The sequence below is a fragment of the Ptychodera flava genome, chromosome 10 (assembly GCF_041260155.1).
Source record: "Ptychodera flava strain L36383 chromosome 10, AS_Pfla_20210202, whole genome shotgun sequence".
NCBI classification, from domain to species: Eukaryota; Metazoa; Hemichordata; class Enteropneusta; family Ptychoderidae; genus Ptychodera; species Ptychodera flava.
Genome location: NC_091937.1, coordinates 3409206 through 3425957, shown reverse-complemented (window position 1 = coordinate 3425957; position 16752 = coordinate 3409206). Strand labels below are relative to the sequence as shown.

Sequence of the window (16752 nt, the reverse complement as noted above, 5' to 3'; positions counted from 1 at the left end):
AAGGCTTCAGAAATAGGATGGTAGGTCGGAAATTTATTTTTTGGTAATTTGTTTTTTGTCTCGGGGAAAAAATGAAAAATTTAAGAAAGAGAAATAAATTTCATAAAATCATGAAATTTCATGAAATCATAAAATTATAAATCATGAAATCAAGCGTGATTTTGAGCAGTTTTTCCTAATCTCGCGGGATTTGCTTTCAGGTCGAAATAAAGTTTGGGGGGGGGGGGTAGGTTCCAACTGGGGTAGGTTTTTTCGGCCTAGGGGTTCTCTGCTGGCTGTCATTTCAGAAAACAACCCATAAGTTTGCGCATGTGTTAGGGTCAGCGGGGTCAAAATTTTTTTGTCTTGTGACTGAGTAGAAATGAAAGTTGTTTATCGCATTTTTTGTTAAAAGTACAGTTGAGGATAAACTTAAAGATCTAATGGAAAATCGTCTATTTTAAACCAGACTGGAGTAAACACACACAAAACACCTATTCATTCAGGACACATGCAAAAGTATTTTTCACTTCAAAGTAAAGTTTAATGGCATACAAAGACTAGCATATATAGAAAAAAATAATTACATGAAGTTCACTCTTTCAGAAGCAGTAAAACAATGACTTAAGGATGGTCGATTAACACCTATGTCCTTAACATGATAAACATAATATTTGACCAATAAAATGTTAAATAAACATATTACATATGTGAAGATTACTTTAAAGGCACATACTTAATGTCCTTAGAGTTCTGCCATGAAAAAAGCAATTGATTTATCTGTGTGAAATATCAAAATGTAAAATATTTCGTTTCTTACACAAGAAAACGTCAAATTGCAAAAAAAACCACGAAAATCTGAAATGTAAGTTAAAATCACTTCGATATGATTCTAGCAGACAACGTTTGAGGAACTTAACGATTGATTTTGCTCGTGTTTCAATCTAAATGTTTGTGGCGAACTTGATAAAAATCACCGATGAAGTAATGGTATTGAGTTCCTATATTGATATGACATAAGGTTACCACGCACCTGTCGTCAAATCATCGATTAAGGTATGTGAATATTTTGCTGACTTATTTCAGTGACATCGCCTAATTGTAAGACATTAAACATCTTTCAAAATTAAAGGCATTTGCCTACAGTCAATAAAAAAGCAAAGATATGGAAAATACACATATAGAAATATTCTATTTAACTTTTAATGTTCGATAAAAAGACACACACACTCGATGGTTTGTGCCTGTCATCCGAAATTGTCATCAACTTCTTTCATTTCTGTGGAGATAGATCACATTGCATGGCACGATCACTATAAAGTGGATATAACTTACATTCAGTTTAGTTTGTCATATGTAAAAACAATGATTTAATCTGGGCAAATTATACCTCTACCTTATCAATAGAGATATTTGGTTCCTCGATTTGTAACCATGGAAAACACGATGTGACGTTTTGATCAGGCAATCGGCAGAAAAGTAATTATGAAAACAATCTCAATGATATATACTGTCACAAAGCCATCAAGATTACAAAATTGTAAAAGATATTAAAAATTGAAAAATACATATCACAAACACTATACTAAGTTACATGTAAATATGAAAGGTATACGATTACATGTAATAAGAATCCAAGTCCGATTATGACCAATAAGGATAAAATTTAAATGTATTATTGACTTCTTGTGGAGTTTTAAGACTCTGTTGGTATCGACATGCCTGTTTGGGTCAAAGGTTATTCTCGGATATTAGTTTAGTGCTATTTGGGATTTATTACTTGTCAAACACATATTTCTTTCTCGTTGCTTCTTAAAGATCTTATCGAATAAAGAACAGTCAGCACAGATTTTCGCATCAATGTATAAAATGTCTTCAATTTGTCTTTCATTGTGTCATCTTAAAGTTGATTATTAACACTTTTAAAATATAAGCAGGAAATTAGGATGGCGAAATCTTAATTTTAAGAGAATCAGCTTGTACAAATTTGTTTATAGAGTCAGAAGATTTCTCCTTGAGGACAATTTTATATGTTAGAAGCTCAATATACATGTTTTTGAGTTTACTACCAATATCAGGAATATTTGCATGTTCTTTGTTGAGGAGACAATCTGTTTTGATGACACAAATGAAACTGTGCTTTTACAAATTTTTTTCACACTCTCCTCACAAGGAATGTATGCTGCGAAAGTAGTTTATCAAAATGTTGTACCTAAAGAAATACATGTACATACAAAAACATAAAGAGTCGTTGATTAACAATGACATGATAATAGATTGATTTAACAAAATGCAGTACTGGCATGTTTGTGGAAATTGTAGTCCCTTACTGTTAACAAGCATCGACAATTTTACAACATCCAGACCCGAGAACTGATATCTAGTGTATTTGCTTCATTTTTGCCACATTTTGACGTAACTCATTGTGATTATGTGATAAATGACAAAGAGGTATCAATTTTGTCCAATAGTAGCTATTTGGATGACATCCGGGAGACGATCGTGAGATTCATATAATGTACATAAGTCTACTGATGTTTAAAAGACTGAATATTACACTGCCTTTCGTAAAGGAAACATTTTTTGTAGAAGTATAGCTCCTAATTGTTAAATCTATATTTCAAGAAGTGGATATTGACTCGTAAATTTGTTGATGACTGCAAAACAATCTATTAAATATACAAAAAGTACAGAGATGTCCAAAACAATCTTGTGGTTTATCTAGCTGGCCAAGTGTATACCCGTTTCCTTAATGGGATTCATTATGCGACATCCACAAGTTGTTGATCAGATACTATGGCAAGAAGTCAACCGCAAAATAAGGGAGATGGAAGACGAGAAAGCATAATACTGAAAAAGACTCCATTAACCTACAAAGTCAAATTTGTGAATAAAAGATATATGGATATCATATATGATATCAATCAATCTTACACAGTTTCTATCTATTAACCAGTTGATATCACCTGGATATCAAACCCAGCACTAGTGTTACCAAAGTCGTTCTTAACAGTGATGGTATAGTGCTGTTTAGGGAATGTAGGTGGTGCTAGGCCAGCCTTTTGTGTGATGGTACCGTTGGAATCATCGAACTTAAGGAAATCAGGGAGTGCAGGTTCAACTGACCACGAGCTTCCACTAATGGTTCCTACCTGACCAAGATAAGGGGAGAAAGATCTATCTTTATCATACGTTGACAAGATGATGTTAGGGAATGTGAGCATTTCAGGTTTCATACCCTGCATGCTAAGGTTCCACACCTGTTGTGTTTCACCTGTTACGATTGATGTACCTTGATAAGTAAGATAGACACCAGGCCAATATACATTTTCAATGGTAAAAGATGCACTCTCAAGATGTTGTTTGTCATCTTCTTTTACATTGCCAGTACAAGTTGCTTTCCATCGTTGTTGGGTCTGCTTCTTAGAATCATCTATAGTACCTTTCATACTCAGTTGTTTTGTATCATCAAGAGTGAGGGTGAGAATGCTTGGCTTGTTATCTTTTCCCCAGACCTTGGTCAAGAAAATGGACTGGCCTTTGTAATCTGTGGAGGTACTTAACACTGTACTGTATGCATGAGATAACACACCAGTAGACAGAGAACCATCTGGATTGACTGTTAGATAGAGATTTGTGTCACTAGGATTCATTGCAATGCCTATAGACCGAGCTTTCCCACTCTCATCAGTTATGACTTGGAAGTAATCAATGGCTGTGCAGTGCTCCATATAATATCCCCCTTTTTTGACATCGTCACTCTTAACGAACTGATCGATTGGGTCAGGTGGATCTTTATGTGTGAACATAATAACCATCATGATGACAATTCCAGCAAATGCAGCAAATATAGATAGGGCGCTGGCAAGACTAGCTATTGAAGCGATAGACAATCCTCCAACAGTTGCGATGCCTGAAGACAATGCCCAACCAGCAGCAGCAGAAACCATGTCTAGAACAGAGGCTATTAGAAAAAGGGAATTCATAGCTTCACTTACTTGGTCTTCCGAATCTGCAAGACCAAGAACAGCAAGGCCAATACCGACGACTGACATGAATGCTGCAAAGCGGGTAGCCATGAATTCCTCCAAATTTCTTCCAAACATCTTACAAACACGGGGATACTGATATTCAAAAGTAGCCATTCGTTCTTGTCTTGTTAACATTTCAATTTCGTTTGGCATTCTAGCGCCAGTTTGTTCTGCTATCCATCGACCAAAGATGGAATTGATCTGTTCTGTCTGAAGCCGCATGTCTGCACCAAACAAAACTTTGAAAGCTTGCCATGTGCTGTCAGTTGCTTGAAAAACAACCCTTGCTTGAATTCCCTTCCTTAAAAAGAGTGTTACAATATCTATGCAGCCAACAACAAAATCTGCCTTTTCAGAAGTGGTCATGTCATCCCATTTGACGACTCCTTTGCCCATTAGAAAGATAGTAGATGCAGCTGCGCTAATCATAACCATGTTAGCTGCTTTGGTAAAACCTGCCCCAAATTTTTTAACGCATTGGCTTTGAAATTTTTCATTCAGGTTTTGCCAACTATTAGAGCCAACCACTCCTGCAACCTCATTTAGAATCTCAAAATATTCCTGTAATTTGTGTGTGTTTAATTCATCTTGTACCTCCTTAGCATACTTTTGCATTTGAGGATCTGTACTGTCGACATATTTTTTAATAAAGGCCTGTGTAATCAATTCCATAAAGAAGGTGGTCTCTTCAAAATTGTTGCCTACATCAAGCATTGATGGTAACAGAGCAGTGAGCTGATAAATCTGCATGACTTGCAGAAACTGCTCCATGAAGAAACCAGAAGAGTCAAGAATACTTAACACACTCGAGTAACGTTGGATAGTAAGTGTTAATGCTTGAGAGGTATTTCCATCGAGTAGTTGCATTTGAAGCATACTCAAGTATGCAGGGGAGGACAAATACCGAAATAGTATGTACGACCAATATTGGCCCTGTAACCCTTTGTCGCGGATATTTTGGGCAAGATCCACCATTTGCTGCAACTGCTTTTTCTCGTCTTCGATTGTTGTTTCTTCTATGCCTTCTTGTATGTCTGCAATCCATTTTTTCGAATCTTCCGTGATTGCATTATGCTGCTCCTCAGTATTCTGAGCTTGATCAATAATATACTGTGACATCAGAGGAAATTTCTTTTGCCACTCGTGGGAATAGAGGCTTGCTGCTTGATTCTTGTAGACCTTTGCATTGCTTATGGCTTCTTTCATTACTGCTTGTGCTCTTCGTGCATTCAAATATTTCACGCTATCATTATTTGACTGCTTTAATGCATTTACAAGATATGGTACAGATAATGTAGTGTACCAAGGCCCATTTTCACTGCTATTCCTGGCGATATCTTCGATGTCACCAAGGTCTGGTGGTTCAGCTGCGATGAAGTTATGCAAATAATCTGAGGGCATGTAATATTGAATAATTTTATAGAAGCCTTCCATGGCAGATTGTTGAACCATGTCAACGGTATTTCCATCTGAATCTGATCCGTAAGGATTCATATTAAGGAGGCCCTGGATATTGAGATCAGAACTGGAATTTGTAAGTACAGCAAAAGATCGATATCCATCAGCTTTGAAGCTGGACTTAGTGACAGAATTGCCATCTGCAGAAAACTGAACAAAGCCTGTTGTGGGTAGATTTGATTTCTTAGCATGATCTGGTGACAAATCTTGCCACCAGAGTTTGTTGCCAGAGACACCAGACTTCTCTACTGTATTGCCATCAATAACCAGCTTCTGTCTATGGGTAGAAAGGTTTGTTGGAACGGAAGATGACTGATGAGTTAGTTGATATGTCCCAGCAATTAGATGATTCTGGACCTTTCCTTTCAAAGCATACACGTCCCCTTTCACAGAGCGTTCATGACACAGCATCGCCCCTCCCTCAATATTTTGAGCCAATTGATCGAAATTAAAGACCATTTTGAGAGGGAAGCTATCTACTGGTGGAGTATATCCAGGATTTAAATCAAATAGAAACTGGCCAGAGCTGTCAATTTGAGAGTTAGCTGCACCAGAACCACCAGGACCTCGAGGCTGAACATCCCATGTTTGTTGAAGCTTGTTGTCATTAAAAACTATTGCTGTCTGCCACAATTGCTGGTCACCAATTTTACCACCCTTTTCAAGCCAATATTTGAAGGTCATAACATCATCATCCCACGTAGCATTTTCCCATTCTTTGGATGATGTGTCCCACTTCAGAGTAAGGTTACCTTCCTTGGTAACATAGGCACCAGCGTTTTTAGATAGGTCAAATGAATAAGTTGGGTGTTGGTAATCGAGTAATACAGGACTCCTCTCTGATTCACTTGCAACATACATTGAACCTGAACCTGTAGTTGCATCATGAGAGAAGCCTATATGACCTGCTGTATTCAGTGAACCCTTACGTTGTTCCCATACCAATTCATTTGGTTTGTTGATCCACTGCCAGTTTTCTGGGTGAATATGCTCATGATTGACGAACAGTTGACCTTTCGATTCTTTATGTCCATCTTTTCCTTGTATAATTGTTATAGTGTGGCCATTGTCAATCCAGGCATCTTGATCGTAAGATTTTGTGCGCTTTTTGGGGTCTAAGTGTTTTACTAAGTAGGTCCTAGCTGCTAATGGGTCTTTGTCAGTCTGAAAAGAAGACATTGAATGATATTACAGAAAGACGTAAAGTGCAGTTAACCATTAAGCTTCCTAAAAAAAAACTTATCTGATCATAATAACAACACTTTGTCATCACTAAGAAAAGTATGACATTGATTGCCAAGTTTCATTCACAAACACCTTTAGATGTATAATAATAATAATCATAACAATAGTACTAATAACAACAACAATAACAAAAAATAGCAACGATAAATGATTATTTTTATGACTTTATTATTTTTATTTTTTATATTATTTTTATTTGTTATATTATTATTATTATTATTATTATTATTATTATTATTATTATTATTATTATTATTATCATCTAAAGTAGATCAGTCATCTTGGTATTTGTGAAGGTGTTAATACAAGAGGATTTCTGATGGATGGAAGTCAGTACTCTTTAGCGGAGGGGGTGCTACTAAGAAGAAAACAGTAACGGATTTTTAAAAAAAGTTAAAATGAGTTTTACAAAATAGAGCTCAGCATTTAAATTTTTAATATATAAGAAACTCAAGTGTTTATTCTTATCCAGAAATGAATGTTCAGTCATAATGGTGACCGTCGTTCGACAAGGTGATTGAAGTTTCCCTATCATTTTTGTTAAAATGGGGTTAGCTTTGGATGCTTATGTCACTTTTTTGTCTCAACATGCTTGTACCAAACTGTATTGTAAATTTTATTGTCATTTTGTTAAAACTGCTCACATAGCCATCCGAGAGCATATGGCTTAAATCAAACATTAAAACTGCGGAAGCTGAATATCAATATGTAGTCTGCAGATGTAAATTGAATTTTATAAATGGCAATGTCATCGAATGTGATAAGGGGCCAGTTTATAATTTAAGGGGCTACGAATCAAGAGGTAAAGTTGTCATTTACCCAGCAAAAAGCTTCTTCATTTCACTCTCGACATTCTTTGTGATTTATCCTTTTCAAACATTGTGCGGCAATTTAATTACTAATGTTACAGCGGACGCAAGAAGCAGTGGGGTAAGAATCTCCCACTTTCCCTATCAGTATCCTTCGCATCATTCCTTCTTTCCTATGAAAACAGCGATCAGCTTTGATATGTACTTTACTATGGACTGACTTAGTTCCCTAGCGTTTATAGGAAAAACACAAGAAATCGCAGAGATTGTAATCAGCAAATGTGTTTTGAGTGTAAACACAGAGAAAACTGAGTGAGTATAAAGTGAAACGCATATCGAAGCTTGTCGCTGTTTTCATAAGAAAGAAGGAATGTGGCGAGGGATATTCAAGGAAAAGTGGGAGTTTCTTACCCCACTGCTTCTTGCGTCTGCTGTAAAATGTGTAGTCAAACGCGTACACCGTATCAATAATCCTCCGATTCCTTTTTTAGACTTCTAAATCATTTACCATGTACTTACAGTTTTTGAAGCTTGTTCTGCCATGTTTCCTGATGATCTACTCCTGTTTATACCCTAGAACCTGCATATAAAAAACAAGGATAAATTTACATGTGGATAGAGTGTTACGAAGCTACCTTAATACAGTAACGGTAACAATGTAAGATATGTTGTTTATCCATGGTAAACGTAGGGACAAGCCCATTGAAACTGTCAGTAGACTTGAAAATTCGTAACTCGATTGCTCTCTCTTGCTCGGAAGCAGTGGGCATTGGGTTTTGGCTGGTCTGCATATTGTTTCAAGTGTCTAGGATGACAAGTTGATCAAACTGCCAAACCTTTACTGTATAATCTGATACCATAGCAGTCATGATAAGCAACATATCCAACAAAGGTTGATTACTATCAAAGACTGCTACATATTTTGATATAATTTATCCCTATACTTGTTTTGTCTATTATCTTAATTAATGTCTGCGTTTCGTCAATTTATATACCCAATTGAGGTTGACCACAATCCACAATCAGAAACGGCTGTGTAATCCAACCGCTAATAATAATAAAAGCCACCGAGTGCTTAATTAATTTATTTTACTAGTTTTGATAGTGAATTGCAAATCATTTGAACCTAATGTTGACATCTTCTACCCTACATATACACTATAGTATAAGAATCCGTGGCATTATTAGGCCAACCGAATTTGAATGTCAAAATCGAAGAAGGAATTCTGAAATATCGTTATTTTTCTTTCTGTGATTGTCGTTTTGAGTTGGCATTTCCAACATCGGATTTTACATGTAACGCCGTGCATTACGCGGCCAGCTTATATATGATGATGATATTAGAGAACGAAACGCGTATTAGCTCGAAATCCAGCACATATGCAATGTTCGCACGAAACAAGTGAGAAGATGTAAAGACCATCGCTTTGCAATATGCTAGGAATAAATCGAATATCGAAATTTGGTGTAGAACAGGAAGTTAATTCGTTTGTCATGTTTCATTTGTAAAGGCGGAGCCTCCTTTTAAAAGGGCGCGAAGCCGTGGTTGCGTTCACTGTGTAAGTGGACACCAAATAGGCAACACGCGGGCACACGCTCCAGAAACTGCCACTTTTTAGTTTTTTTCCGGCCGCAACAGGGCAGAAAACTGCCAAGCGGTCAGCGCGAAGCTGCTGCCGATCGAGCTCTGTGGTTATATTCAAATTCTAACGCGACTGGAAGATGATTTTTAGGAAATTCAAGCGTTGGTGTTGGGGAATCAATGACCATTGGCGATTTGAACATACTGTCAATCAAACGCTAATCTTGTATAAACTCTGTTTGCAGGATTAGCAAAAGAAGCCAAAAGGTTGAGATCAGTTTGTGTAATTAATGGTATAGAAATCAAATATCATACTGGCCAAGTGTTTGACTGGGAGGAGAACTCCACTAATGCGAGAACCTTGGATTGAAAATTGCGGCTTTAATGTTGACCTTGAAGTGGCGTCGCAAGTCGGACGGCTATGCCAAACATAATAAGTTTCACATTAAATGAAAGTTTCAGTCAGGCATATTTAATTACAAACCAGTTACTCTGCTTTGTTTCCGAAACAGACGGAACATGGTCACCATGCTCTCTCCCCCCTCCCCATCCCAATAGAGCTGTTATTGAGTTGCGTTTGCCAGAGTGGACAAAGTTTCAGGGTACTTACTTTTCGGCTAGATGCGTTCCTTATTCAGAATAAAATAATTGATGGGGGTTGATAAACACGTAATTAATTTGCAGTTCTCTACAGCTCGATATCTTTTCTTACTTTCTTTTTCACTTTTCCCGGGATCAACTTGAAGAAGTGCCTTTTAGTAACTATCATCGACTGACAGCCGTTCTAGATCCATAGCTGTCCTTGTGCCAGACTTTCAGATCAGCCTCAGGCCGAGTAAAGAGCGGCTCAGCATAGACACTAACTTTGCAGTTTTATCAAAAAGTATCACAAGGGCAGGAAGAAGCGCGCTTTTTACATGTAGACACCAGCTATTGAGGAAACCGTTGACAGTATAGGCGCGGATGGATGTTTTGTCCAAAATGTATCAGTCTCAGTGATACGGGATTATCACTAAAAATGTAACATTGTCGGGTCCAAACCAATATCGAAAATCGCATATCCGAAATAAGGGGCAGTGTATCAAATTGCAATATTCGATTTTGTTTCACGCATAAGACAGAACACGTCGCACAAGAGCAACTACTTCATGCGCAATATTGCTAGTCAACACTCGTAAACATCAATTTAAAGCCGATTCCACACAAATGTTTTTCTCTTTCAAAACTAGAAAGATGCCTGGCCGCCAAATGTATCGCGCACAATCCGTGGCATTATTAGGCCAACCATATTTCGATGTGGAAATCAGAGAAAGACATGATAAATTATGTCTAAATTGCATTTTGTCACAGATTTCAGACCCAAGGAAATGACGTTTACAAGCTAATTTTACATAAACCGCTGCGATTTTGTGAACTAATTCGCAAATTTAAATTGCGCGATACATTTTGCGGCCAGGCATTTTTCTAGTTTGGAAAGAGAAAAACATTTGTGTGGAATCGGCTTGAAATTGATATTTACGAGTATTGACTCGCAATATTGCGCATGAAGTAGTTGCTCTTGTGCGACGCGTTCTGTCTTATGCGTGCAACAAAATCGAATATTGCAATTTGATACACTGCTCCTTATTTCGGATATGCGATTTTCGATATTGGTTTGGACCCGACAATGTTTCATTTTAGTGATAATCCCGTCTCACTGAGACTGATACATCTTAGACAAAACATCCATCCGCGCCTATACTGTCGACGGTTTCCTCAATAGCTGGTGTCTACATGTAAAAAGCGCGCTCCTTCCTGCCCTTGTGATACTTTCTGATAAAACTGCAAAGTTAGTGTCTATGCTGAGCCGCTGTTAACTCAGCCTGAGGCTGATCTGAAAGTCTGGCACAAGGACAGCTATGGATCTAGAACGGCTGTCAGTCGATGATAGTTACATAAAGGCACTTCTTGATCCCGGAAAAAGTGAAAAAGAACTTAAGAAAAGACCGAGCTGTAGAGAACTGCAAATTAATTACGTCTTTATCACCCCCATCAATTATTTTATTTTGAATAAGGAACGCATTTAGCCAAAAGTAGGTACCCTGAAACTTTGTCGACTCTGGCAAACGCAACTCAATAAACAGCTCTATTGGAAGGGGGGGGAGGGGAGCATGGTGACCACGTGCCGTCCCGTCTGTTTCGGAAACAAAGCAGAGTAACTTGTTTGTAATTAAATATGCCTGACTGAAACTTTCATTTACTGTAAAACTTGTTATGTTTGGCATAGATTTCTATACCATTAATTACACAAATTGATCTCAACCTTTTGGCTTCTTTTGCTAATCCTGCAAACAGAGTTTATACAAGGTTAGCGTTTGATTAACGGTCGGTGCAAATCGCCAACGGTCATTGATTCCCCAACACCAACGCTCGAATTTCCTAAAAGAATCGTCTTCCAGTGCTTAGAATTTGAATATAACCACAGAGTTTGATCGGCAGCAGCTTCGCACTGATTGCTTGCTAGTTTTCTGCCCTGTTGCGGCCGGAAAAAAACTAAAAAGTGGCATTTTCTGGAGCGTGTGCCCTCGTGTTGCCTATTTGGTTCCACTTACACAGTGAACGCAACCACGGACGGCTTCGCGCCCCTTTAAAGGGAGGCTCCGCCTTAATGCAACATTGACAAATGAATTAACTTCCTGTTCTACACCAAATTTCGATATTCGATTTATTCCTAGCATATTGCCAAGCGATGGTCTTTACATCTTCTCACTTGTTTCGTGCGAACATTGCATATGTGCTGGATTTCGAGCTTATACGCGTTTCGTTCTCTAATATCATCATCAAATATAAGCTGGCCGCGTAATGCACGGCGTTACATGTAAAATCCGATGTTGGAAATGCCAACTCTAAAACGACAATCACGGAAAGAAATATGACGATATTTCAGAATTCCTTCTTCGATTTCGACATTCAAATTCGGTTGGCCTAAAAATGCCACGGATTGCGCACCTCGCGCAATTTAAATTTTTGAATTCGTTCACAAAATCGCAGCGGTTAATGTAAAATTAGCTTGTAAACGCCATTTCCTTGGGTCTGAAATCTGTGACAAAATGCAATTTAGACATAATTTATCATGTCTTTCTCTGATTTCCACATCGAAATATGGTTGCCTAATAATGCCACGGATTTATAAGCCACAGTAGAGTGACTTATTTAAACTTAGTATGTCAGTACATATTACAAACTGATGTTGACACGCATGTAAACCATCCAGATTTTAATGATACCAATTTTGAAAGACGAAAAATTTAAGTGAAAGTTTTATATGTAATGAAATCATTACATGGAGTGATTAAAAGTCTATCTCATTCGATGATATCAAATGACCATTTAAGAGGAGCAGGACCGTTGTGCCGTATAATCTTTAACTATAGAACACAATTTACTTACATCAGATATGTGAACTCATGCATGGTTCTTGTGTTAAGTTTTGGTAAAATCATTTTACTCACCTCCGAATAATGGCAAAAAAACCCCAAAAAACAAAACAACTCACGACTATATCGTCTATAAGTCCTCCTATTCATTTATGGTAAAAACAGGTAATTGTGTAGGTTCAAATATTCTTCACCGTCCCTGTCTTCTTTTTAGACATTTCCCCAGTAAGTACTCAAATATCACGGTCAAAATGACAACCCCCCTCAAATTTATAGGCCGCCTCATAAGACCATGTTGCAATCCAACCTTAGCATGTACATTACATTTCTAGTGTGATGGCTTGAACTAAATCAATCTATATAATTAAGATATGTAAAAATTAAGACTAATTGACTGTCGGACAGCCATATCAGACTGGTTTTGAAAAATTAATCAAACACCGATTTAAGGTACAAGGTACAAATTAGGGATGGCGATACACATGAAAATCAGTGATGTTGTATGGTATTCGAGACTAGAAAAAAATGGCTGTTACTCTTCTCTATTGGATCACATCATCAAAAGTAGGCAAGCGATCAGTAAAACAAAAAGGCTGTCGGACAACACCAGCTGTATTACAAAAGAATTTGACAATATATATGTGTCGTCGTGTGTTTTTCTCATGCCAACTTTAATGCAATCGGTTCGTGCATATTTGAAAGAACGGTGAACAAATTACTGTTAGTCGGCCATATTCGATGTTATCGCAGAGATAAACCTATTTGTGTTTACATACTATAATCAATTATCTTGTTTAAAGTCTGAGTAAAATCGATCAAGCCTTGACTGATATGGTTCTGGGCGCATTTATGTACTAACGCATGCGCGCTTTCAAGCATACAGACAACACAGATCTAGAAAGAACCTACTCCATGAGCCTGCCAGACAAAATTTAGCTTGGCTACAATGTTAATCAACAGTCTAACTTCCTTCCATTTCGAATGGAAAGCACCCACACATACATAAGGCAAGAACTTAAGACTTGAAGTTCCGATTACCCCCTAAAGTTTACCAGTTGCCATTTTTTTTTACTTTGCCTACCTTAGGTTTCGCCTCTTGATATAGACGTTCAAATGTTCCTCTGCTGAAGAGTCCACACAATACACAAAACCGATACAGCTTCTCGAAATAGGAAATTTCGCGTATTGCGAGCCTCTGGTCTGAAAGTGAGATATGATAGAAAAGTTAATGTAGACTTTCACTAATATTAAAATCTTTAAACAGTAGATGACAGCCCCTCTTTCATGGACATAAACATATTCTGACCGAAGAAGTGGACAAACCTTGTCATAAAAATTCTGAATTTCCTTTGACAACTATGTTGATGAACTTCAGTGTCTTATCATATGATCATTTAGAATTCCAATTTCAAAATATTGAAAAATTCTCATAAAAAAGAGAAACGCATGCAATACCGAAGGATTGCAAAATAATTGCAAATTAATCATCGCGAGCTCTCCGTTAAGAATAACAAGGTCAGGTGTATCTTTATGATTGCTCTGATTATAAATTTTGATAATGTTACCACTAAAATTTAAAAAAACTGAAGTATACATCATCAATGATGATATATGCGATTGTTTATCTTCTGTTGTCTACAAATCAAATGAATAATTGCATTGTCCTCATAACGAAAATACCTGAGGAAATGAAGAGACCTTAGGAGAGATGCGTTGAAAACAAAAGTCATTCTATGACGTTGAGAATCACAAATATCAGAAAATTAAAAACTTTTTCCCTGAGTAAAATAAAATATGTCTATCGTTGTCGAAAATTTGTCGGATCAGGCATAAAACGTGTTTGAAAATGTGATTTTTCTTGTTTGAATTATGATGAAACATCTATCTATCTGCTGGTTCATGGTGTAAAAACCTTATGCTTCGATCACAACAATTTTATACATGAGGCTATACACACAAACACCTTTGGGGAGAATTGGGAAAATGTCTGCAACTTTTAAGTAACGTCCGCATGATGTAAAATGCCTTCAAATATCTATGACTTTCGAGTCTCCCGGCACTCAAATCTAACTCAAAGTGTCGGACCAGATTTAGTCGTCAAATCTTCATGAAGAGTCACTGTAATATTTGTTGACAAGCCTTACATGATGTACAGTCCCTCTATGGACTGTACATGATGTAAAAGCTAGAACGCTCACATGATCTACCCTGTTTGAAATGACTTTGTGTATGATATGAATATAATGTTAACTAAGATGATTTGCCTCATAGTATGAAAGTTTGCAAAGTGCAAATTATTTCACGAAAAATCTTTTATGTTCTGAAAGTTACTATATTAGGCGATAGGAGTTTTTAATCTTAGAATACTTTCGATTTTTTGTTGTGTCATTTCGAAGTTACAATTAATTACGTAATATTCATGTCCTATCGTTCCATGTATATGCGAGGATTGTGTTTTGTATTCATTGGATTGTCCTCCAAATAACTTTTCAGTTTATTTGTTTATACCAGAATCCCGCACCTAGGGACCAAAACATATGCCTTTTTTTAAATTTCGGTCCATGGCATGGTACCCTCCCTTGCGTTGAAACCTAATCAAGTTCATGAAAAGTTAGTCCCTCCCAAGCAGTGAGCCCTCTCGTGGCCAGGTGGAGAACATGTTCTTTTTTCCTCCATTTGAAGTGTTCTTTGGATCATATTGGCAGGTATCATTTTCGTTTGTGCAGATATCTGTCACCACTATCAAGATTCGAAAATCATACTCGGAGTCAGTGTAGGATCTATTGCAAAATATACAAATATGGTGGCTCGTGCTAATCAGTGAAATAGCGCCATGGGGGAAATAGCAAAATGAGTTCCAATTCACATTCATATTCAAATTTGAATCGAGTATGTGGATCTGTGATTTGTTCAATTATATTGTGTTTGAAAATGTAGTGCATTCTTACCAATATCATTTGCATTTACTTGAGACGTTAGGTATTCAATTTTGTATCGCTGTACATAAAAGACTGAGGGAAATGCCAAGACGTTTTGACCGGCTAAGTTGGCGTCCAATTGTCATGCAAGGAATTACAATAACAATGCCAGGTTAGGGGATTACTGAGGATTAGTCAGTTGGGTCCATTCAACTAATTATGGAAAGTGGGCAAAAAAAAACAATGGCCGCTGATTATCGATGAATGTGTAATGAACTTTTGACTACAAATTATGGAAATATAAATAGTTATTAATAATTAATATGTTACTATGAACAAGCGAACACGGAAAACAAATGTTGCAAAAGATCGAGTCATAATGTTCGAAAATTGGTACTCCTAGTACCAACACTCGTCATGGCAGATCGTCCATGTAGCCGACACGAACACGAAGTGTCTGTTACCGGCTACCAAAACTATGAAAAATAGTAAAGAATGAGCTACAAAATCACTATCAGTTTTAAGTTGCAGGTAGAATAAGTCTGTGCCTTTGTAAAAAATACTATAAAAATAGTAGAAAGTGAAGAACCAGCTGAAAGTTAGTTGAGGAGACCTTGACCGCATATCATTTGCATCTCATTGTCGGCTACATGGACTGTGTGCCCTCGTCATAATCACGGTCCCTCCACAAAAATGATATGGCAGGCAGATGTAAACAAACTTTGACCTTTGTACGCATGCGCAGACAATAATCAGAATGTATTCTGGGAGAATTAAGTTTCTGCTTACGATAATTTTATGCACGTAACTGTTAACACCTTCCGCCGCGCGCGTGATAATCCGGGATTATCCCCATCAGTAAAATCAACAGAAAGCCCAATCGAAACCCGGACTATAACAAAAGAAACTGGTGGCGTTTCTTGACCGTTTTGTGGAGGGACCGTGTCATAATTCATGTAGCGCATGGCATGGCTACATTCGAAAGATAAAGCGTCCCTGTGGGTTTAACGAAGAATTTTTGACCATCAAATGCACGATGAGCTGAGAATCTTATCAATACATGCGTCGTATTGCGAGTCGTCGAATCCGAATTCCTATAACACTCATCAACGGCAAAATAATAAGGGATTTTCCTGTTTTTGTAACATAACCTCAATTCCATGCATGCGTAGTTGGTGCCTTCACAAGGGCGTTGGCAACAATATTTTGCAGACCTTTCAGGAGTTGGTGAGACTGTTGGTGATTGCACGTTGCTCTTGGTAAACAGCATGAATATGACATTTTTCTATAACTTGTTCACGCAATTATTTTTTC

The 16752-nt window shown here is 37.3% G+C and overlaps 1 protein-coding gene across 2 annotated transcripts in view; it reads right to left on the bottom strand.

The window, feature by feature from the left end:
• Positions 1-501: 501 nt before the first annotated feature.
• The window catches only part of LOC139141810 (uncharacterized), a 23019-nt gene continuing 6768 nt past the window's right edge, over positions 502-16752 (bottom strand). For both annotated transcript variants that reach the window (XM_070711474.1, XM_070711475.1), the window contains 3 exons: positions 13602-13720; positions 8042-8102; positions 502-6632 (listed from right to left, as the gene is read on the bottom strand). In XM_070711474.1, coding sequence (XP_070567575.1) covers positions 2928-6632; positions 8042-8065 — 3729 coding nt within the window. In that variant the 5' untranslated portion in view covers positions 8066-8102; positions 13602-13720 and the 3' untranslated portion in view covers positions 502-2927. The remainder of the gene's footprint in view (positions 6633-8041; positions 8103-13601; positions 13721-16752) is intronic.